The sequence below is a fragment of the Furipterus horrens genome, unplaced genomic scaffold (genome assembly GCF_987537825.1).
Source record: "Furipterus horrens unplaced genomic scaffold, mFurHor1.1.pri manual_scaffold_1, whole genome shotgun sequence".
In the NCBI taxonomy this organism is placed as follows: Eukaryota; Metazoa; Chordata; class Mammalia; order Chiroptera; family Furipteridae; genus Furipterus; species Furipterus horrens.
Window position 1 is genome coordinate 46,357,396 of NW_028327171.1, and position 24,549 is coordinate 46,381,944.

At 38.4% G+C, this 24,549-nt stretch overlaps 1 protein-coding gene across 1 annotated transcript in view; it reads left to right on the plus strand.

Moving 5' to 3' along the window:
• The first annotated feature begins 9,356 nt into the window (after nucleotides 1-9,356).
• The window catches only part of SENP2 (SUMO specific peptidase 2), a 31,501-nt gene continuing 16,308 nt past the window's right edge, over nucleotides 9,357-24,549 (plus strand). Inside the window, exons 1-6 of the mRNA XM_090275097.1 lie at nucleotides 9,357-9,682; nucleotides 12,475-12,530; nucleotides 17,066-17,199; nucleotides 17,613-17,679; nucleotides 19,426-19,516; nucleotides 22,880-23,048. Coding sequence (XP_090131223.1) covers nucleotides 9,357-9,682; nucleotides 12,475-12,530; nucleotides 17,066-17,199; nucleotides 17,613-17,679; nucleotides 19,426-19,516; nucleotides 22,880-23,048 — 843 coding nt within the window. The remainder of the gene's footprint in view (nucleotides 9,683-12,474; nucleotides 12,531-17,065; nucleotides 17,200-17,612; nucleotides 17,680-19,425; nucleotides 19,517-22,879; nucleotides 23,049-24,549) is intronic.

Consider the following 24,549-nt stretch of genomic DNA (forward strand, 5'->3'; position numbering starts at 1 on the left):
AACATTTCTTGAGCTTCCATTTTAAAAATTAATAAGGAAAAAAATAGGAGATGGCTCCTTCCCTCAAGGACACAGACACATTACTGATGATAAAAATACCAATATAGAGATGTGTATTCATATCCATAGGGGAACTGAAGAGGGAGCGGTAGCTGCTAGGAATACCAGTGAGAGATGCCATTGGATAAGTTTCACATAGGAGATACCTTTTGATCTGGGATCCAAAGACTTGGTAGGAATTTGTGAGGTGAAGAAGGTAGAGGAAAAGCATTCCAGGTAGAAGGAACAGACTTGGAAGCATAAAAGAAGTGCGGATTAAGAGTTTGGCATATAGGAATAGGGAAATGATAAAGTAATTTAAAAACAGGCTGTAAAGAATTTTGTATGTCACACTTAGGATGTTGGATTTTATCTACAAGGTAGTGGGAACCTCACTGTTTTCTTGTTTACTTAGTTATATGTTAGTAATTACTATTATGTGATAACACAAATAAATATAATAAATAATATATAATAATAATATGTAATAAATAACATAAATATATAAGATAATATAATTATGTTAACATTATTATGTGAATAATTTGGGGGGCAGTTTATTACAAAACAAGAAGGAAAACATCTGCATACTACTTTTTTGGGTGTAAGAAGTATTTTTTTTAATGTTTAGCATGTTTTAAACAGTTTTTTATTTACTGATTTTTAGAGAGAGAAAAAATACGTCAATTTGTTTCTCCGCTAATTTATGCATTCATTGGTTGATTCTTCTATGTGCCCTGACAGGAATGCAATGGCAACCTTGGTGTATCAGGATGATGCTCTAACCAACTGAGTTATAAGCCAGAGCAATAAGTATTTTTCATGGAATGGAACTACTTTGTTCTAGAATCTATGACTTCATAACAAACATCATATCAAACAAAATCAATGCAAATCTAGCGCTTTCAGTAACTGCTTATATTCAGAGTGCTGCACAGAACATTTCAAAGAGACTGCTTTATCAAGGCCAGTAGGCAGGCTGGCAAGACCAAGGCAAAATTCTTGTACTTACTACAAGTTCTAAAAAGAAAAAAGTTGTGAGCATGGGAGCATCACCGAAAGGGGTTACTCACACACATTGTGTCTTTCCACAATGCCATGTTTATTAGGGGAGACCTCCTCAATAAACCAGTAGAGTCACAGGCTGGTTACACATAGAGAGGGGGAGCTTATGCAATAGAAAAGAGCAGAGAAAGCATCTGGGGTGAAGCCCTGGTCATTGGCAGGTCCGCAGGTGGGCATGGGTCTCAAGCCAGGTAGCTACATTGGTGGCACGTGTCTGGTGGAGTGGAAGTCCAACAGGCTCTGAGCATGACCCATGGTAGAGCCAAGCTTGAGCACTGGGTAATGGGAACTCTGAGTTTTTACAGCCCACAAGAGGTGGAGGTCCCCCTCATATCGGTGTCCAGATAGAGTCCGTATCCAAATGTCTAGACTTATGATTTTGGACGTTTTGGCCTCCCACAAGGTCCCTGTTACACTCCATTACTTCAGTCTTGACATAGCACTTGACATAACTGTCATGGCTGACAGTGACTCCATATGCAATTCTCAAAGGTGTCCAAAAAGTTCACTCTGCTCTTGCGCTACACAAAAGTCAACAAAAATTGGGGGGAATGAGCACTATTTAATGTCCCTCAGTACCATGTATTTTACATTTATTTGAGTCTTAAGCTGTTGTTTTAAAATAGTTATTAAAACATGATTTCTGTTTTTACTTTAAGTTAGCTTGTTCCTCAAGCCTTTTCATGAGAATTCTGTACCTGCATTAGATGATGATTCCCTGGAGCACACACGGAATTGTCTGTGAGAAGCAACAATATGGAAAAATCCACCCCTGTAATTTGGAAAGTCTATCATTGTGACTTCTGCCTTGGGCCCCCATTTGGAACCATCATGAACCATTTGAGGGAGGAGGAGACCAAAAGTTTTATCTTTTGCGATAATTGATTTTTAAGGTAGTTTTAAAGAAAAGACTTAGAGTAGCCCTGACCAGTTAGCTCAGTTGGTTAGAGCAATGTCCCCATAAACCAACGTTGCAGATGGGATCCCAAGTAAGGGAACATTAAAGAAGTCACCAGTGATGCATAAATAAGTAGAGCAACAAATCACTTTTTCTCTTTCTCTCTAAAATCAATCAGTCAATAAAAAAAGTTAAAAACATTGCTGCAATTATTTAAAGAAAAAAAGAAAGAAAATACTGAAAGAATCTTTGAGAATCCCATCCTTCCTGCCTGAGAGATTCCAGAGGGAAAGACCTACTTCAGGAAGAAAATCTTAGGATATTTGCTTTAGTAGCTTAATTTGAATTTTCTTTTTAAAGTATATTTTATTGATTATGTTGTTACAGTAGTCCTAATTTTTTCCCTTTGCTCCCCTCTTCCCAGTACCCCCTTTCCCTCCAGCAATCCCACCCCCCTTAGTTCATGTCCATGGGTCATGCATATAAGTTCTTTGGCTTCACTCTTTCCTATATTATTCTTAACTTCCCCCCTGTCTATTTTGTACCATCCAATTATGCTTCTTAATCCCTGCATCATTTCCCCATTTCTCCCCCTTCCCCCTCCCAGCTGATAACTCTACAAATGATCCCTATACCTATGATTCTGTTCCTATTCTGGTTTGCTTAGTTGGGTTTTGCTTTTATTTTTTAGATTCAGTTGTTGATAGTTGTGAATTTGTTGTCATTTTAATGTTTATAGTTTTGATCTTCTTTTTCTTAAATAAGTCCCTTTAACATTTCCTATAATGTCTTGGTGATGATGTACTCTTTTAGCTCTACCTTGTCTGGGAAGCACTTTATCTGCCCTTCCATTCTAAATGATAGCTTTGCTGGATAGAGTAACCTTGGTTGTAGATCCTTGCTTTTCATCACCGTGAATACTTCTTGCCAGCCCCTTCTTGCCTGCAAAGTTCCTTTTGAGAAATGAGCTGATAGTCTTATAGGTACCCCTTTGAGGTAACTCTGCTCTTCTCTTGGTGTTTTTAAGATTCTCTCTTTATCTTTAACCTTGGCATTTTAATTATGATGTGTCTTGGTGTGGTCCTCTTTGGGTCTAGCTTGTTTGGGACTCTCTGTGCTTCCTGGACTTGTATGTTTATTTCCATCGCCAAATTTGGGAAGTTTTCCTTTGTTACTTTTTCACATAAGCTTTCAGTTTCTTGCTCTTTCTCTTCTCCTTCTGGCACAGCTATTATTCGGATGTTGGTACATTTAAAGTTGTCCCAAAGGTTCTTAAGCCTCTCCTCATTTTTTTTCAATTCTTGTTCCCTCATTATGTACTGGTTGACTGTTCTTTTCCTCCTTATGTTCCAAATCATTGATTTGCATCCTGGTATCCTTCCATTCATCATTGGCATTGTGTGGATTTTCCTTTGTTTCATTTAGCGTAGCCTTCATTTCTTCCCTATGCCTTTGCCGTACTTAAGCATATCTGTCAAGCCTGTGAGCATCTTTATCACCACTGTTTTGAACTCTACATCTGTTAGGTTGGCTATCTCCTCATCTGTCATGTTGGCTATCTCCATGTCACTTAGTTCTCCCACTAGAACCTTGATCCATTCCCTCTTTTGGGCCATACTTCTTTCTTTGTCTCCTCATCTTGACAGGCTCCTGTGTTTGCCTCTGTGTCTTAGGTAGAGCTGTCGAACCTGTTACATTTAAGGGGTGGAGCCTTAGATATTCATCAGTATGGGCAACCCATTTCACCATGTTTGGTGCTGTATGTGGGGAAGGGATCTGAGAGAGAACAAGGCCGCTTGCTGAGCACTTGTCTCTTTTCCAGGAACTTCTCCCACTTCCGTATGGACTGGAGCCTTCCTAGCTGTTGCCCTGGCCCTTATTCGCAGAGTGGGTGAGTCTGTGGATGTTCTAGGACTGTGGGGCCCTTTAAACAAGCTAACTCTGCTGAGAAACCAGTAGTTTCTTCCTCTGCTCCAACCGCCACTGGTTGGCACAATCAGAAGCAATGAGGCTTTATTTTCCCTGGCACTGGGACCATGAGCTATCCGGTCTGGTCTGGTGCTAGGAGTGCTCCCCCAGGTGCCCCTCCCTAGTTTTTAAAATGTGTGACTGCACTTTCTGCCAGCCTGCCACTGCCACCACACTGCATCCTCTCTGCCCTGGCTCTGCTCCTCCTACCTGTCTGGATGAGTATTTGTTCTTTATATGTTTGTTTGTTGGGCTTCTATGCAGCCTGATTTTCTGGAACTTCTGGTTGTGTCTAGTTTTGAGGTAGTTGTATTCCTTCTTAGTTGTGGAGGGAAACACAGCGTGCCTGTCTATACCTCCATCTTGCCCGGAAGTCCCTAACTTGAATTAGTATGGTGGATGGGAGGGCATCAAACAGGGGCCTATTTACTAGATTACCCTATCTCATTGTTTCTCAGTTTCCTTGCAAAAATTACCTGCCATGAACATATGTTCAGTTCTTCCTCAACTACTTGTGAATCTCCCATTCCCACTTTTGGAATCTCAGACCCCTACCCTCCACTTTTTTCCTATGTTCAAAATCACATATACACAATTTTACCTCTCTGTCTTTAGTATTTTAATGCTTATGTAAATTTTGCATGTGCATGTGTTAAAAAATTGGCTTTTATTCTGTTAAGCTGTCTCTGGTAATTTGATTTGCCCAGCTAGAAGGATTTAGAAGGGTAAAGTTTTTTTTTTCTTGTTTTTTTTTTTTTTAAAGCCCCTCAAGGGGTTCCTGCTGTCTAACTCAGCAGGGTCTTTCTTACCTGGTGGCATCCTCCTCTTCTGGCTGCAACTCAATTTCAAATGCTCCCAGAGCTACTTGTCTTTTCTTTTTGAAGTTCTCATTGGGGCTAACCAAAGAAAAACTTAGGGTTTCCCATATTTAAATCAGACCACTGTTACCAGAAATCCAGTATGTTGCCTTGGGTCTGGCTGTCTGTATGCACTGGCCCAAAGGAATGCATGAGCAGGAGTTTGCAGTATAGAAAAAAATAGTTTAATACTATTTGAATTGGCCAATACAGAGATGGGAATCTAATGCTCTAAAGACCAGACTCCCCAGTAGCATGTAGGTTATATATTATACAGGTCAAAATCAAAAAATGCCATGCGTTATTGGGGCTTGGGGTAGTGCTGGGATCTGATTGGTCAGAGGTGAGGTAAGGGTAATAAATCATTTCTTCAGGTCATGAAGACAGCTCTGAGGTCTTTTGAGGTGTCCCTTGGTCTGGTCTCATGAGAACATAGCCAGAGGGAACTGAAACATAACTTAGCTCAAGATGTTATCTTTAGCCTGCTAGCGCCCAGACGTTGTAACCAACAATGAGGTCTCAACTACTGTGTTTTGCTACCTTGAGAGTTTCTGATGATCCAGGGGAAGGACTAAGTCTTTGAGGGGTATATAGAGACATAGAGATATGATTTCTAGAGTTAAGATTTAAAACTAAATTTAATCAAAATTATAAAGACCTCAGTTTCATCACTCCAAACTGTTAGAAACAAGGACATAGTGACTCCCAAACCAGTAAAAAGTCATTAGTAACAAAGGGCAAATGTAATTAGAGGATCTCTGAGAAGGGAGCTGACAGCACTGGCATATCTACAAATCACAGAAGGGGCATTTAGATAACCGTGTTAGATTGTAACTCCGGAGTAACCAGTAATGGAGAAATGGGGAAGAAGGAGAGGGGAGGGGGAGTTAATTGCGTTAGGGCGGGGAAGCTAATTGCTCTCACTTTAGGGCAAAGAAGATAATCACTTTAGGGTGGCAATTTCAGGGTGGGGAAGCTAAGACTATAAAACCAGTTTCCTTTGTCTACTTGGCGCGCATTCTCCTGGCTGTGAGGGTGCGCCTGGCTCTGCAGACTCGTGAATAAAGGCCTCGTTTTACTGCTCAAGTCCTGTGTCCCAGTTTTTATTGTGAGCGTTTCTCACAAAACGAATCTCTGGAATTTGGTGAAAATCAACCCAGCCAATTTTAGTGATTCAGTGATAACAGAAACTTAATTAATACATTCAATGTCCTTACTAAATAAGAACAACAACAATATAAATTCACCTTCCTTAACAACAAAAAAAGGCAACAAAACAACAAAAACAACATAGAGAGATCACCTTGAAAATAGCACAGCAGTGCCCTGGCTGGTGTGGCTCAGTGGATTGAGTGCCGGATTGTGAACTAAAGGGTTGCAGGTTCAATTCCCAGGCAGGGCACATGCCTGGGTTGTGGGCCAGGTCCCCAGTTGGGCATGCTCAAGAGGCAATCACACATTTATGTTTCTCTCTCTCTCTCTCTCTCTCTTTCTCCCTCCCTTTCCTTCTCTCTAAAAATAAATAAATAAAATCTTAAAAAAAAAAAAAAAGGAAGGAAAAGAAAATAGCATAGAAGAGGGAGAGGGTAGAAAAGGAGGTGGCTATTGCAATGGTATGAGAAATGACCGGTCCTTGAATGACTGCAGGGTTTGGTTTTGCAGAAGGAAAAGGGCAGGTCTGAGGAAAATGTAGGATGCAGAACTGGCAAGTTAAATGACTTACTAGAATGGAGGAGGGGTAAGGAAAACATTAAGCACTTAGCTATACCGGGCTTTCACATACATAAACACATTTAATTAGCCCATAGATTTGAAAAGCAGGTTTGAATAAGCTTAGGTAGAGCTTGGTGCTGGCTATTATTTCTCTACATGAGGGAGGCTAAGTCATTTGTAGTCGATGTGAGCAAATTTTATAATAAAATCTAGGACAATAACTGCACTTGCTTTTGGATAATGAGGCCAAGGTTATTATTACAACAGATGGAATAAGATCAAAGTCATACTATAATGACATGTTTTTCTTGAGTGACAGAGAAGTTGGTTTCCAGAAGGAAATGAATCTTCAGGTTGGTGAATTATGTCAGATTTTAGGTATATTAGGATGAAACCGACATCTCATCTGTGGCCTCCACCCTCCTTCCATTAAATGGCCCACAACTCCAAAAATAAAGTTGAGAGGAAATCTTTTCAACACTCTGAGAATGGTGACAAAGGGAAAATTTGCAAGACTAAAGACTGGATTGGAGGGCTGGGTCTACATTATTCTGTGGAGGGAAGGGAAGGTTTGAGGAAGATGGGGGCTGTGGCTTGGAAAGCCTTGAAGGAGAGGATCTCAGCCAGAGGAAGACGAACATCTTTTTGGAAAACTGGGACAACCTTTTAGGATACCCAATGGAAATTTAAGTAATGATCTTGTGCCCTTCTGGCAGTACAAGCGTGCAAATTATCCAAACCAAGGGCAGAAATCTCATTGTCCTTGTTACTTCATATGGCTTTGGGATTCTTCTCTATCCCCTAGTGAAGAGTTTCTGGGTTCAGGAATGGCCATGGCAGTGGTGGGGTTGAGGTTAAGGATAATCTCATTCCTTGACCAATGGATGGACAGTGGCTTACACCTCTATTATGGACGACAGGACAGGGAAGACATTCACCAGCAGACAAGTCCCAGGCGACAGCAAAGGTAAGGCTGAGTCCCTTTCTTTTCTGTTTCTGAGGTCAGACTAGAGACATTAAGAGGATACAAAGGAGATGCACGTGTTCCGAGGTGAGGACGGCCACACTTAGGAATTGTTTGTTGATTAAGCCCAGGGATTCAGACTGAGGTTTCCACTTTTCATGGTGGGTGACCGACACTTCAGTGTTGGGTATGTGCAGGTGCTATTGAGGCAGAAAAAGAAAAAAACTGCATTCTGGTGTTGTATTAGAGTGTTCTGAGACTTGATGCTCATATTTTAAAAATCTTGGTAGCTAGAATGTGGGGAGAACTTGCTATTCTAAAGCAGCATATAGTTTTCTGGTTTATTTTTGAATAAAAACTGCTCTTTTGTTTTGGGGAATCTCTTCTCTATATTTGAATGGTGTTTGTAGTTCAGCAAACACAAAGGCCTACTCTTAAAAGTGTAATGGACATTTGACACACAGCTAAACTAGCTAAACTGCTCTGCATAACAATAACCAATGTTAGTCTTAAGTTAACTGGGAGTTCAGCCTGAAATGGGCTGGGGTCAAGGTGGAGGGGAAATTCTTTTCTATTGGTTTGTAAAAGATGTTCAGAAGAGTGGAGATGACCTTGGGAAGAAGTCTTCCTGGGAGCCAATGTACTTGTGATAGCCACTTCTAAATCTCGAGGCTTTGTGATTCTCCTATTACAGTATTTTCAAACTTTCAGTAACATCTTGGTGTTACCTGTGTTTTGGGGAATTAAGGGAGGGGAACTATGGCCACACTTAGGATTTGCTTCCATTCTGTAGGAATGGCCTCCTGCCCAAGCCAGAATGGTAGTAGTCACAGGTGGGTAGCTGGTGCTTCTGTAGCTCTAGGGGGTGGCTTGCAGCAGAATTACAGAACACTGTTATTGAACCAAAGGATGAGGCTGTAATGGGAAGTGCCTGTGTTGAAGTTAAAGCAAGTCTGGAAGTCTGGCCTTCACTGAATCGCAGGATCTAGTGCAGTCTGGGAGGAACTTGTTGGGTACTAAAATCTGTGAAGATTCACAGCACTGGGGGTGGAGATTGGATTTTCCAGAGTAGGGTGGTACTTTTAATGTTGATAATTAACCAGAAATGTGACTTCTAGATATCAGAGAGTAATTAACAGCGCAGGGGAGGAGACTAGTAGGTACTAGTAGGCCACAAGGTATCTTTTAATTCTTAAGCTTCTGTGAAGCCTTCCTGGATGGAGTTCTGCCCTTCCCTCTCCTAGCATGTGATTTTCCTTTCTCTGGCGCCTACTGCACTTTGCAGACACTTTTATCACAGCAGCCAATTGTCTCGTAATTTGTAATCTTGTCTCTCCCTGTAGACCTCTAGGGCGGGTGACAGGCGTTGATTCTGAAACTGCGGTTCAAATTCCAGCTATGCCACTAGCTAGCTTTGTGACTTTAGGCAAATTATTTAATCGCTCTATGCCTCGATTTCCTTATTTATTAAAAATGGGCACAAGACTCACCATTGCCTGCGGTTGCTGAGAGAAATGAAGGGGACAGTTCATGTAAAGTACAAGGTATAAGCATAATAAACAGCTCCTAGCATGGTAAAAATATCTCTCGATTAACCTGACCTGCCTTTATTTTGCATATTCGTTTACTCAGTACCTACTGTATTTCAGGACCACGCAGCATTCCCTCCCTTGTGTAGAAGCCTCACCTGCAGCCTGTGGGCCTTGTCCCGCGAACTGTCTCAGGATTGGCTCTGCCAAAGGAAAAACCCCGCCCACATCCCTTTCGGTCTCTTCAATGATTGGACTGGGACTTCCCCGCAGGAGGTGAGGGGTGGTGGTGCGGTCCTAGGTTGCGCTTGCGCAGATTGAGGATGAAGATGCCTTCCGGTAGGGCGAGAGGGAGTGACGAGAGCGGTGGCAGGCGGGGTCCTCCAGTAGCCCTGGGGACGTTGTATCTGTGGGCCTTCAGATCGCGTCACAAGTCGGCGACTGAACCTTGGCTGTGGTGGCTGAGGCAGCGAAGGCGGCAGCGGCGGCGACAGCTCTGGGGTTTGCGTCTCGGGGTGTGTCGGCCGCCGCTGCTGCTTGGGCTTGGTATGTACAAATGGCTGGTTAGGATTCTCGGCACCATTTTTCGCTTCTGTGACCGGCCGGTGCCCCCTGCCCGGGCCCTCTTGAAGAGGCGGCGCTCGAACAGGTGAGAGGAGAGGGGGCTGGGTGCGGGCCTGTTTGTCCCCGTCCCCCTCCCCCACCCGGTGTTCGGCAGAGAACGCTGATAGAGCCCCGCAGGCCCGGCTCAGCCTAAACTCAGCGCAAATGCGTAGCTGGGCCGCGGTGGTAGAGGTGTGGATCGCCGGTGTCCTGGTGACGTCGTAGCTTCCTTCATTCTGTACGGAGGCTGCTCCTGATGATGGTAGAAGCTAGTTGTCTTTGGAGTGGCGTGGCCTGTGATGGTTAGGATTTTTGCTGTTCCTGTCAAGAGTCCATGCTGCTTCCTGTCAACAAATGGGGCTGTAATACATTGCCGCTCTTAGGTTGAAAACTAAAAATTTGTTTTGGCTCACTCTTTACAAAGCACACTCCCAAGTGTCATCTATGGGCAATAAGTGCAGTTAAGGGAAATCAGATTGATAGCTTGCCCAAAGCCGTTTTGGCTGCAAATACTGTTCTCTTAGTACAGAGACAGTAGCTGTCTTGTTCTGAAACAGCTGTTACACTGTCTATGAGTGTGTGTTTGGGGAGAGAGGTAGGGAGAGTGGTTTTCTGCTTTAGAATTGGTATATGAGGGGAAAACAAGGTACTTCTTTCCTTTAACTTTCTGCACTTTTAAGTTAAAATTTTGGGCCCTGGCCGGTGTGGCTCAGTGGATTGAGCGCCTGCCTATGAACCAAAGGGTCACTGGTTCGATTCCTGGTCAGGGCACATGCCTGGGTTGCGGGCCAGGTCCCCTGTTGGGGGCGTGTGAGAGGCAACCACATATTGATGCTTCTCTCCCTCTCTCCCTCCCTTCCCCTCTCTCAAAAAAATAAGTAAATAAAATACTCAAAAAATGTTTTGGGGAAACTAAAAGCTGTACTTACTTAGCATTTGCCCCTTGGTTTGTCCCATTATTTCACAGTGCATGCCCCCTTGCTTAAGAATTTATCTAGAGAATAAAATACCACACCAATTCTATACACCCCCCCCAAAGCCTTTAGTGATCAAATACACTTTCATTTTTTTAAAATTAAACCTCAAGATCATTGAAAGATGGTTTCTTGGAGTTTGAGAGAACAAGATGATTAATATACGAATCTGAAAATGCAGATTATTGATGAAATAAACTATTGATGCCTTGCCAGGTGACTTGGTTGGAGCATCCTCCCCTACATCAAAAGGTAGCAGGTTCAGTTCCAGGTGGAGTGTGTGTCTCTCCCTCTCTCCCCCTCCCTCTCCCTTCCTCTCTAAAATTAATAAACATTATCCTCCAGCGAGGATTTTAAAAAGAAAGAAATAGACTGTTGATGTATTCCAGAGAAAAGGTTTCAGTTTATTCTTCTTTTTACCTTTCTGTAAGGTTGATATAAGGATCATGTGAGAACATTTTGTAATAGAATAGTGTTCAGTATATATGGGTAGTATTTGTTTATTCTACCAAGAGGGCCTGTGTAGAGATTGGTGCATGATAGGTACTTTGGTACATATTTATTAAATAAAGGAATATGAATTTGCTCACCCTTGTCCTCTCAGTTTTGCTACGAATCCCTGCTAGTCATGGAAGCAGTGGTTTGAAGATGAAAACTTTGTTCTTACTGCACAATCTTAATCTAAAACAGGTCTTCTCAATGTAAGCCATTTTTTAGTCAAAATGAAGCCAGGTGGTCTTGTTGGGATGTGTAAAATAATGAACTGAATGGTATTCTTCTGGAATTTATTAGGTTCATTTTTTTGTAAATAAGATCAGTCACAATAATCTTTAGGAAGATAATTATGTGTCCTTATGGGCCAAGGGGGATGGGTGAGGACACCTGTAATAGTGTCAACAGTTAAAACAATAAAAATAAAAAAAATAAAAAAAGGTGACTAGTAGTGTACCATGAATGACAGGTCCAATAACTTTTCTGAATTTTCAAATTTTTCATTACCACTATTTCCATGGGGAAAAAAAATGTAGTTAAATATGTAACAGCTTTTCTGGCTAAGAACTGTCTTTCAAGGTGTCATCTTTTTTTTTTTTTAAATGTATTGATTTTTAGAGAGCGAGAGAGACATCAATTTATTATATATTCATTGGCTGATTTTTGTGTGTGCCCTGATTTGGGATTAAACCCACAATCTTGGTACATCAGGATGACACTAATTGACTGAGCTTCTTGGCTGGGGGGGAGGTGTCATCTTTCAGAAGGAAATTATTATTATTATTATTTTTAAGTCATTTCCTGAGAGAAGAACCTAGGCTCTTCATTTACTAGCCAAGAGATTTCTGGCCAGTTTCAAGTTTGTACTTAGCCAGATTACAGATTACTGTATGGTAGGGAGTTTTCGCCTTCCTCAACTAGTTGAAACAATAGTATTAAGTCCTTCCATGAAGTACCATTCTCTTTTTATTTTATTTTTTAAGATTTTATTTATTCATTTCTAGAGAGAGCAGAAGGGAGGGAGAGAAATAATCGATGTGTGAGAAAAACATAAATTGGTTGCCTCTTGCACGTCCTCAGCTGGGGACCTGGCCAGGAACCCAGGCACATTTCCTGACTGGGATTCAAACCAGCAACCTTTCAGTTTGAAGGCCCACGCTCAACCCACTGTGCCACACCAGCGAGGGCAGAGTAGCATTCTCTTTTAAAACATCATTTTGATTTCATTTTAAGACAAAGTAGATAGAGGGAGGTGTGTCTTATAAACACTTAAGTTTATTTACAAAATGGATATGTGTGTGTGTGTATGTATATGTGCATATATATATATATATATATATATATATATTTTTTATCTCTTCTCTTTTTTTAGCACTTTGTTTTCTACAGTGGACACTGAAGAAATACCAGCCAAAAGACCAAGATTAGGTATTGAATATTAATTTTAAAAATTACTACTCTAATAGGAAAACTATATGCATGTAACAGAATTCAAAAGGTAAAAACTATATGAAATGAAAAGTAAATATCTCTTCTGTCCCTTTTCTACTCAGTTATCTTTTCTGGAGGTAACCACTTTTACCAGAAGATTAAGTGTCTTCATAAATAGATAAGCCTTGGAGGTTGAATATACATTTTCTTAAAGCTTTTTTTTCCAAATTTTCCTATGAAGAAAAGTTACTCTTTAAATTTGAGGAGAAAACATTGTAAAAACAACTTCAGACTGACTCATTTGGTTCAGATAGCCAAGTGAACCAATCTAATGTGTTGCCCCAAATTGTTTACTTCCTTATAATTTGAAGGGCTAGCCATCATTTGATAGGAGAGAATAATCTTAGAGTAGAGGGAAAAGGCACAGTGGAATGCTATAATAATATTTCCTTCTTTCTCAGAAATGCGTGTGAATTGGGATGTACCTCTAGATGTGGTAGCTAAATGTGGACACGTCTTTGTTGAGATTTCATTTAAATAAAATGACTACTTACTTAATGAGCATGTCTTACTACTAAGTACTGACTTAGGTTCTACAGGGAATACAAAAATTAGTAAGACAGAATCTCTATTTTTAAAAACCTTATAGTTATAAGGGTATATTATTATATAGTGGGGCATATAAGATAAATACATGAATAATACCAATATCAATGAGTTTATGATAATGAAATAAGAAAGGTAGTAAAAAAATACTGTCCAATTTTCAGCTGGTTAGGAGTCTTGGTGAATATTTAATGAAGAAGCTAGTATGTGAGATTGATATTGAAGGATGGATAGGATATCAGCATAGAGCAAAAGGAAGGAAATCTTTCTAGGTAGAGGGAATAGGATTGGAAAGTTGTGCAATTTAGGCATTAGGGAAGGGAATTTAGGGGAAAAAGTTCGCAAGAGAGATGTCAAATTATCGAATGTTTTAAATGCCAGGAATATCCAAATTCATTAGGATGGTGTTTCCCAAAGTACAGGATACATACCAGTCAGGAAATGATTTAGGAGGTACAATGCTCATAGTGTTAAGTAACATTTGCATTGTGTTATGTACTAAAAAACTTGTAATCTTTTCAGTTGTTTTAAATTTCTGATTATCTGGAGCAGAGAATCTTGATTGAATGCTTATTTGGTCTTCAGTACTTGTCTAAAACAGTTGACCTTTAAACAACATGAGGGTTAGAGGAATCGACTCCCCTAGGAAGTTGTAAATCCATGTATAACTTTGGACTTCCCCAAAATAATTTAACTACTTAATAGCCTTATGTTGACTGGAAAGCTTACTGATAAACAGTTGATTAACATGTATTTTATAATATATATTATATGCTGTATTCTTACAATAAGCTAAGTAGAGAAAAGAAAATCATAGGAGAAAAATGTATTTATAGTATTGGAAAAAATCTTGAGTATAAGTGGACCCACACAGTTCAAACCTGTGTTATTCAAGTGTCAGCTAGAACTTAGTATGTTGTGCTTTCATTTCTTTCTTTCTTTTTTATTTTTTAATTCCTCACCTGAGAACATTTTTTCATTGCTTTTAGAGAGAGACAGAGACAGAAACATTGATCGGTTGCCTCTTGTATGTGTCCCAACCCAGGGACTGAACTGCAGCCTAGGTGTGTGCCCTGGCTGGGAGTAGAGCCTGAAACCTTTTGATTTGTGGAATGACGCTCCAACCAACTAAGCCACACGGGGCAGGGCAGTGTTTTCATTTTTTTTATAAGGCAAATAATGTTGCTTTACATTCATAATAGTAATATAAAATTACCTTTGAATATCCAAAAAACCTAAAACACTAATTCAAAAGAATATAGAATATATGCACCCCCATTTTCATTGTAGCATTATTTACAATAGCCAAGATATGGAAGCAACCCATGTGCGCATCAATAGACAAGTGGATAAAAAAGCTGTGGTACCTATACACAATGAAATACTACTTGACCAAAAAAAAAAGAATGAAATCTTACATTTTGTAATAGCATGGGTGGACCTACAGGGTATTATGCTAAGTGAACCTGGTTGGTGTGGCTCAGTTGGTTGGAGCATCATTCAGTAGGCCAAGGACATGTGACTGAGTTGCAGGTTTGGTCCCCATGCGGGGCGCATGCAAGAGGCAACTGATTGAGAGGCAACTCATCAATGTCTCTCTCCCTCCCCTCCCCTCCCCTAAGCAAGTACAAATTGGTAGTTACAGAATAGTCACAGAGATGTAAATTAAATTGCAGCATAAGGAATTTGTAACTTAATAACTATGTATGGTGCCAGTGGTTACTTGAAATATCAGGGGACTACTCTGTTAAGTACATGCTTTTATAACTACTATGCTGTACATCTCAAGCTAATACAGAATGATATTAAATGTAAACTGTAATTGAAAATTTTTTGAAATTACCTTTCAAATACATTTATTTAGCAAAAAAAAGTGAGTCAGTTCTCAAGAAAAATGTAAGTAAATAACTGTATGTGGCAAAATAAATAAATAAATAAATAACATTGACAGTGAAATTACAGCAGTTTCCTGAAATAATTCTGGCTATCATCCCTTTTATACTTCTATGTTAAGGCTCTTTTCTTCCATGATTTCCATGAATGGGAACTATAGAAAGGAACCTAAGCCAAGGGGGAGGCAGTGGTAGCAGAGGTAATACTTACTGGCAGAGTTTGTAAAGGTTTATAGCAGTGCCGTGATGACTATTGAGCACTTGAAGTGAGAGGTTAGTGCAGCTGAAGAACTGAAGTTAATTTTAGTTTAATTGAAACTTAGGTAGCTTACATGTGGCTACTGGCTACTCCATTGGCAGTGCAACTCTGTTAGTTGCTTCTGAGAGAAAAAAGGAAGGGTAAAAGAAAAGAAGGAGGGCCATAGAATTGACGGCTCATGATTTATAGAAAAAAGGGATTTTATGAGATCCACTTAGTTTAGTCTCAGGAAAATAAGGTGGTCTTATCCCCATTTTACAGACGAGGCAGCTTCCCCCTTTTCTTGCAGTCAATGAGTTCTTTTGACAGAATTTTGGGCATACTCAGATTTTGACCAAATTTGTAGGAAAATAAATAATATGTTACTTTTTAGAGTACACTATTAATGTTGTTGAGGGGAGTACCTCTTGTCCTCTTGGTTTGGATCGTTGTCTGTGGGTTAAGCACTAATAACTAAAGCTCTTTTTCTCCCACGTAAAGCTCAATATTATTAGAGGAATTCTCTTTCTTTTTTTAAAGATTTTATTTATTTATTTTCAGAGAGAGGAGAAGGGAGGGAGAAAGAAAGGGAGAGAAACATCAATGTGCAAGAGAAATATCAGTTGGCTGCCCCTCGTACACCCAGCTGGGGACCTGGCCTGCAACCCAGGCATGTGCCCTGACAGGGAATCGAACTGACAACCCTTTGGTTCGCAGGTCAGCGCTCAATCCACTGGCCACACCAGTTAGGGCTGGAGTTCTTTCTAATTCCTAAAATAAGGGACAGGTTATTTGTAAACTTAACTATTCTCTAATTACAAATTACTTCAAATAGAATTCTGCTTTACCCAGTTATCACATTCTCCCTGTTGTTTAAGTTATTTCCCTATCTTTCTGAAAGTATTTTATATGTTCTAGAGTGCTTCATTTCAACTTTAGGCTATTTTTTCTCTAAAGCAGAATGTGGCTAAAGTGATGATCTTTTTCTCTTCAACTGGTACTTTAGAATACCCTTAATTAGGACATAGAAAGGAAATTGTAGAAAATAATCAGTATAGGAAGTAAGAAAGGGGTAGTAATAAAAGGAGGAAGCTGGGAAAACACTGAAAGGTACCCCTCCCACATGTTTATTTACTTATTTTGTAAACTTTATGTTTGGTTGGCAGGGAGGGGTGTGTGAGATCTTCCAAGACATCTCCAGTAGAGGGATAGCCTTGTTTTATCATAGATGTTTAAGAATTGTGTATCTTACACTTCACTAATTTCTACCCTGGGTGTAGCCAAGATACAATAGGCACTTAGTAAGTAGTTGTTCAGGACAACTGTGTTGTTACCTACCCAGGAAGTAAGGACAAACCAGTGGGTAAATGGTATTTCCTGTAGGATTCTGCTGTACCTAGTAACTATAAGTCCACATTGTTAAGTTATGCCCTTGTCTTATGGGTATAAATTTCTTTTTATATATTTAGAAGAACTCATTGCTTGAAAGCTGTCATTTCAGGACTTTTTTTTTGTATGTGAATCAGTGTGTGATTTGTTAAAGTCATGGTTTCATGTTTTTGTAACATCTCAGATGTTTTACTAAAATACTACACAAAAATCACAGTGCTGGAATTACAGTTATTCAGGTAGGAGAAAAATTTTTTACAGATACCTTTTTATCTCAATGACTGAAAATAGGAGTCCTAAAAAAATTGGAAGGCCTTTTTAAAGATATAATCTTGTTTTGCCAGAAGTTAATACTTTGTATTTATATGTATATATAACTTGTATATGATCTATATTACACTTTCTAGATTGCTTTATTCACCAAGTGAAAAACAGTCTCTACAATGCTGCCAGCTTATTTGGATTCCCACTCCAGCTGACCACAAAGCCCATGGTAACTTCTGCTTGTAACGGAACACGGAATGCAGCCCCTTCAGGAGAGGTCAGTAGGGCTAGGGCTTCATAGGGGTTACTGATTTTTGTACTTAATCATTAAAATTAAATTTGAGAAATGCACTCATTTTAGTAATTAATGTGTAGAATGACTTCTTTCCAGAAATGTTCATGTCTTTATTAGTCTTGATAGAAGGGCCAAAATATTAGAAGTTAAGAAATTACACATTTAAAAGGTATTTATGAAGAGCCTATTTACTAAATAATAAGTATATTTGAAGACCCTGGAATTGTTATTTTTTTACATCATTTTGTGAGTCTGCAAATTAAACCTCTGGTTGTATTGATGATATTGTGTGAGCTAACTAAATAATCTCCAATAGAAAGATTTTTTTTTCACATTAGAACCTTACTTAAATTACAAAATTATATACTACAGAGGTCATTCTATTTGATTTTAAGGTATTTTCGAACTCTTCATCTTGTGAACTGACAGGTTCCGGATCCTGGAACAACATGCTGAAACTGGGTGAGGTGGTCAAAAATATTTGTTTCCTCCATCTCTTCCTGCCTCTTTTTTTCTGAGTTTTGAGAATATGAAAGGAGAGCACTGGTTTGGGTTGGGATGAGAACACAGACATTCTCTCTATCATTCTAAAAGCAAATAGCTTTCCTTTAGAATTTTTACTCTTTTCTATTTGTATTATCAGTGTCCTTAACATGACTTAGATCAAATTTCATTCATTAAAACAAAACAAAAACCACAAACACTTCCTGAGAGCTTACTCTGTGCCAGGCACTGTGCTAAGTTATCAGGAATAATAAAATAATAAAATATTTAATAACAAAATAAAACAACAAAAATTTTTAATAATAAAATAATAAAAACTTTAATAACAAAACAAATAGCAATAATAAAAATAGTAAAACTCTGCCTTTGAGGGACAGAGGTTCCCAGTTCTCAGTGATTTTATGGATTAGGAACGTCTATGTAATCCAGACCCCAAAATTGAATAATAATTATTGACAATACTGTGCACAGTGCTGTGGTTGGGGAAATAGGAAGAAGCCAGAGTCCTGAAATGGTATGATCTCTGCTAGGCAGGTGGGTTAGTAAAGTATGAAAGGAAGGGGGAAAGAGCTTTTAGAGAAGTTGTGGTTCAGAAGTCAGAAGTGGAAGAAGCTAAGGAAATGACAACAACCTTAAGAGTACTGCTTCTCAAACAAACTTTTAAAGTAAAGTACCCCTGGTGGCAGAGAAAAGTAAATGTGTACCCCTCCAAGTCTGAGAATCTAGTCCAAGGGACCTGAGAGAAACACTGTACTTCTTTGAAGTCTCTAATCTTATTTAAGAAGGAATTACAAATTTATTTCATAATCTATTCAAATTACTTGAACACATAAATGTTTTAAATTATTTACCATTAAAATTGACATATGGAAGGGATGGTAGATTTATCTTGTGTCCGAGGTACCAGCACTATATTTCTGTGGGTTTGTGTAGCCTAGTCAGAGAAGCACAGATATATCTAAGGCAGGTTTCTTACGTAAAGAAGTCTGCAGTCCCTAATCTGAAAACCTTAGAAATGTGTTTGGGGATTCTGAATTTATCCTATTTTAGATATATTGTGTTTATTGAATATTATTTTAAAACTCCATTGGGATTGAACATTGGTTCACAGCAGGTTTTGCAAACAAATGAATTCCGTTTAGTTTAGGTTTTGCTGCTACTGATTTATGAAAAAACTTTCAGTTTTTTTCAGTTGCATTTTGGAGTCCTCAGGGACTCTTAAGCTCCTGGAAATGGCTCCAGCAGAAAATGTGGCTGATGAAAATTTGGATACAATTTTTTGAAGTTTAGTAGCCATCTAGCTTCTGATGAAATGTAGTTTCATTTAAAAATACTTCTGTTTTCTTGGGAAGAAGAAATAGTTTGGAAAATTCACTTAATTTGATTAGATTATAGGGGGTTTGTTATCATTGAGTTCATCATGCCTCTTATTGGTCCCAGCAAGCAAAACTAGAAAAGTTTGCATATGATTGTTATTGTTTCTCTGAGATCAAAGACAAACTAAGCCCTATTGCTATTGCGTTTCCTTTAACTTTACAAAGTTTATGTTGGACCTCTGTGCTGTAAAGTAATAGAATTTGAAAAAATAAAACGTAGTTCTACAATGTAGACTGATTACAGGTTTTTTTTCCTAATCAGACTGTTCATAAGTGTTTTGTTTTATTTATCTACTTTTTTGCAATTACAAATGCATTTTTAAAATAGGTAATAAATCTCCTAATGGAATAAGTGACTATCCAAAGATCAGAGTGACAGTAACTCGCGATCAACCTCGCAGAGTCCTGCCTTCCTTTAGGTAAGTGTTAAATTTTGCCTTTCTTTAAACGGAAACTTAGCACTTATTAGGTGCTCACTCTTGCTAGCTTGCATTTTCGCTTTTATTTTATTATGTAATCTTGTTAAGTACTCTCGGTTAGTGGCTTACTGAATATACAGCTAGTGAGAAACTTGAACTCAGGTGTGTTACTTTATCTGCCATGTTATATGCCTATAGCATCTAATTCTGAAAACTTTTTGAAAAAGAATTGTCATTCAGAAATCATGTATCTAGCCTGATGAATTTTCATACACTGAACTGTTTTTATTTTATTAGTAATTTTCTCCTTTCTGTGTTTTTACTTTCTAGAATTTCCATTGCTTGGATATTAGACATTTTGGATTGATCTAATTTTTAAATATATTCTCTTTTACTGATTTTTTTTGGTGGTGGGGCGGGGGGCTTCATAGTTTTTAAGTTGTAAGCATCCTCCCACTCCCTACTCCCCATGGTTTTCCTTTCTCCAGGCACCCTGTTCTTATTGTAAGGATGCAATATCTTTTCTTATGTCTCTAAAGCTGTTGATTATTTTAAAATTTCTTCTGTCTGCTTTGTCTGAATCTTCTGAATTCCCTACCCCCTTTGGTTTATTTTTGGTCTTACCTTTTATATTAGAGTTTTTATTCATATATCCTTGGCCGTACACTCATATTTAAGGATGGGACACTAAGTAAAAACCAGGGTTCTCTGGAGTTGGATAAATGGTTGATTGTACAGCTAGGAAAGAAAGTACAAAATGAGTTTGGAGCATCCTGTGCTTAGAAACTAGGGACATGTCTACATGACACAGGAGGAAACCTGAAGGTGATTTCACTGGCCAAACTGGGAACAATTTAAGCAGTAAAATGAATAAAGACAGGAATTCAGATGCTAATAAGTATGTATTGTGGGAGGGAAAGATCTTTATAGTAGGATGCCATCTAGTAAGATATACAGGGAATGATACAATTAGAAAATCACCATTTTGTAACTATCATAGTAATTGATATATACAGGAATCATTTGAGCTTCAGTTAGTAAGTAAAAGTTTGATGAGGTACGGGATATCTACATAAACTCATAATATATCCCCACAAATTACTTGTTAATTCCAAATGGAAAGGTAGTAACTTTAGGGTAAAGAAACCTGATTGACACCACCTTAACCAAAGGAACAAAGTTAAGGGTACCCACAGTGAGACAAATGGACATCATGGCCTCCAAATATATTGCACTGAGAAGGACATCATCAGTTAATTCATATTCCTGCAAAAGTCAATAATTTTAATCTAAAAATGAGGAAACTGGTTAAGGTCTGTATTCTTCATTATAAAGATGAAGAAAGGCTGAAATCCAGTTTCAGTTCAAAGGATACATGACAACTAAATACAATGAGCTCCTGCATTGGATTCAAGGTAGGAAAAACATTGCTTTGGAGGATGTTTCTAATATCTTTGGAGAAATTTAAATATGGCTTACATGTTACATAATGCATTATTGCTGAAGTTCCTGGATTTGATTATTGTATTGTGGTTACGTAAAAGATCCCTTTGTTCTGGGGAGATATATACGTAAACATTTGGAGGTGAACTTCTTCTCTAAGCATTAAATGCTGTAATTGTTTCTATAAGCGTTGCTTTAGATGCATCCCACACATTTTGAAATGCTGGTTTTAATTTTTATTCAGTTTAAAAATATTTTCTGCTTTCTATTTTACTTCCTCTTTAACCAGTGATTATTCTGGAGTATAGAAGCCTGTTGTTTAATGTCCAAATATTTGGGACTTTCCAGATATCTTTTCGTTATTTAGTTTAATTCTATTATTGCCAGAGAATATACTTGGTATGATTTTGGTTCTTTTAAATTTTAACATGTTTTATAGCCTAGAATATGAGTGGTGTCCAATGTGCATTTGAAAAGAATGTGTATTTTGCTTTTGCTGGGTGGAGTGTTCTGTAAATGTCAGCTCAAGTTGGTTAATATTTTACAGGTTGTACTGGTTTTCTGTCTGCTTTTTTATTGGTTGATAAGCAAGGAGTGTTGATGTTTCCTGCTGTAATTGTGGACTTATTTTCGTATCCAGTTGTATCAGTTTTTGCTTCATATATTTTGTCTTCATTTGACCCAGATTCACCAATTGTTATTATTTTTGCCAATCTCTTTATCATTTTCTGTTATCTATACATAATATTTTTTTCTGAACAATTTGAGAGTCTTGGACTCATGGCCTCTTAATTGTAAGTACTTGAGTGTGTTTGTGTTTATTTTTTAAGAATGAGGATATTTACTTACATAATAGGTTACAAAAATCACAAAATTTAATATGATACTGTTATATAATCTTATTTAAATTTACTCATAATAGTGATTACTGTTTTTTCTGGTCCACAATTCTGTGCAGGATCATGTACTACATTTAATTTTCATGTCTTGTTAATGTCCTTTAATTTAGAACAACCCTAATTTTCTTTGTGTTTAATAGCATGGATATTTTTAAAGAATACATGATGGTGTACAGTTATTCCTATGGGAAATAATACAGTAATTAAATTAATAAATAATTATACAGGAATAAACTCTTGTGTTTCACATACTCAAACTATAAATCTACTTTTGCCTCCACCCTGTATAAAGTATTTGTGGAATGTTGTTTTATTTTGTCTGATATTTATTCATCACTTGTTTTAGATTGTGCAACTATTTCTATAAAAATATTATATACATGGTGTATCCTTTTGAAAACATCACCTCTAGAAGGGTGTGATGTCAGTTTGTTCCATTGTTGGTAATGGTAGGAGAGGCAGGCTCTTTCACCAGTAACAGTGACTAGGTTGGGGCTTCATGATTTTCATTTCTTTAGTACTCATTAATGTACATTTATTAATTTAGCATTTAGCAGATATTGAATGTCTTTCCCCTTAGATCATGTTCTAGGATATAGGGATAAAAGGATATAAGCCCTGTCTTCGTGGAATTTAAAGTTTAATGTGAGATATAGACATTAATCACACCAATAATTAATTCCAGTGATGCCAAGTGAGTAAAGGAAAAGTACAGTACACGAGGGGAGGGTGTATGTAGTGGGGGAGCTAATTCCAGAGCTGGGGTTGGAAAATTGAGCATGAGGAAGAAGGCAGGGGCTTTCGTGTGGCTGCCCTGGGGACTGGAGATAGATGTTCCATGGTGCAGTCCTGGGGCGCCCTCTACTCTAGAGATAACATCCAGCTTTTGTGAATGCTAGCTGTCTGATTTGCCAGGAGCAAGCTTAATCTGGGAAGCCTTAATCACAGAGTGGTCTGAAGCTTAGATTCCAGCAATTTGAGCAGTTTGGTGATAATTTAAAATTTTTTTTCTGTCTCTCAGTTTTACTTTGAACTCAGAAGGCTATAATAGAAGACCAGGTGGCCGCCGCCATAGCAGAGGCAATCCAGAGAGTTCCTTATTGTGGAAACCTCAGGAACAGGTTGCAGCAGAGATGATTACTGAAGAGGGTGGCAAGGGCCTGAGGCGTCCCCATTGTACTGTGGAGGAGGTAAGTAAGCCTTTCTAGCCTCATCTTTTTTGAAAACCATTTTATGACTTTCTGGGGGGATAAGTAATATATGTACTATGGTACAAATCTAAAGGTTTAAGAGGATGTACAGTGACTATAAACTTTCTGGTCTCACTTCCATACCTGGCGCTACCACACCATTTGGCTCTGATACCTTCTAGATATATATATATATATATATATATATATATATATATATATATATATATAATTTAGTCAATTTCCAGATTATTTGCACTATAAGAAAGAAAAAGTCATGTTAGGAAATAATAAGATTATGGATTCCTTTTGGGTACCTGAATTGTTCTAACTTGTTTCTTTTATAAGCTGTAATAGCTGACTTAAGGAAGAGAAGTCAAATGGTATACATGTTTGCTCTTTCCATCCCTTTTCAGAGCACTTAGCATATCTTCATCAGCATGCTTCTCTTCACTTCTCTTCTTAAGTCTTCGCTTAGTCCAGGAGCATTTAGAATTATTCCCATATCTGGCATTCCCCAGGACCATCCTCTATGGTTTTCTGAGCCACTTAGTTTTGCTCACCTTAGAAATACTTGTTTGGGTGCTCATTGTCAGCAATTTGAATTGAATAAAATATGATTCTGTCCTCTAGGATCTTATACATAAATAGTTGTGCTGAACAAACGGAGGTAGGCAGAGAGAGGAATGGACTGCAGCAATGGAGGGGGTTTTAAGGAGAGGTGTTATAAAGTAGGCTTCAATACCTCTTTGGTGAGGAATAAGAGATGAGACTGAGCACATAAAGGGTATACGCAGGATATATTCTAGAAATATTAAAAGGTGATATTAGCAAGGACATATTTATTGTCTAAGTGTGATATAAAGTTAGTGGGAAGAGCCTAAGTCCCAGATTTTAGTCTTGGATGAATACATACCACTGACCAAGATGTCTTGGATGTTTAGGTGGAAGTTAATGAGTTCAGTTTTGGACACTGTTTAAAGTGCCTGTGAAACATGCAAAGTGACCTGGCCCGTAAGAATTTTGAGAAGAAGGCAGGGTTAGAGAAACATTTCTGAATCTTCTGCATATTGGTGTTATATAAACTGAGGGAGCTGAGATATTATTCAGGGAGAGAATATAGTGTAAGAAGAGATAATGGGCAGGACCACTGGCGTTTTGGGCAGGCAGAAGAAGAAATAATCTGCAGTGGAGACTGAGAAGATAAGAAGAAATCAGGAGAGTATATTGTCCAGGAAGGCAAGGAGCATTCATCAGGGTGAGATGCTGAAGAGAGAGGTCAAGTAATCTAAAGGCTGAAATAGTATCTATTGCATCTAGCCATATAACATCATTGGTAATTTTGGTGAGACCAGTAACATTTTGGGAGCTGAATGTTCTGAAGATGCAAGTGGATTATTTCTGCTGAGTTTCGTGGTTAACCTAGTTTTGCTGTCAAAAACTCAGATGCCATCAAGGTCTAGGAGATATGTAAATGAATGAAGTGGGCTGGAGTGAGTGG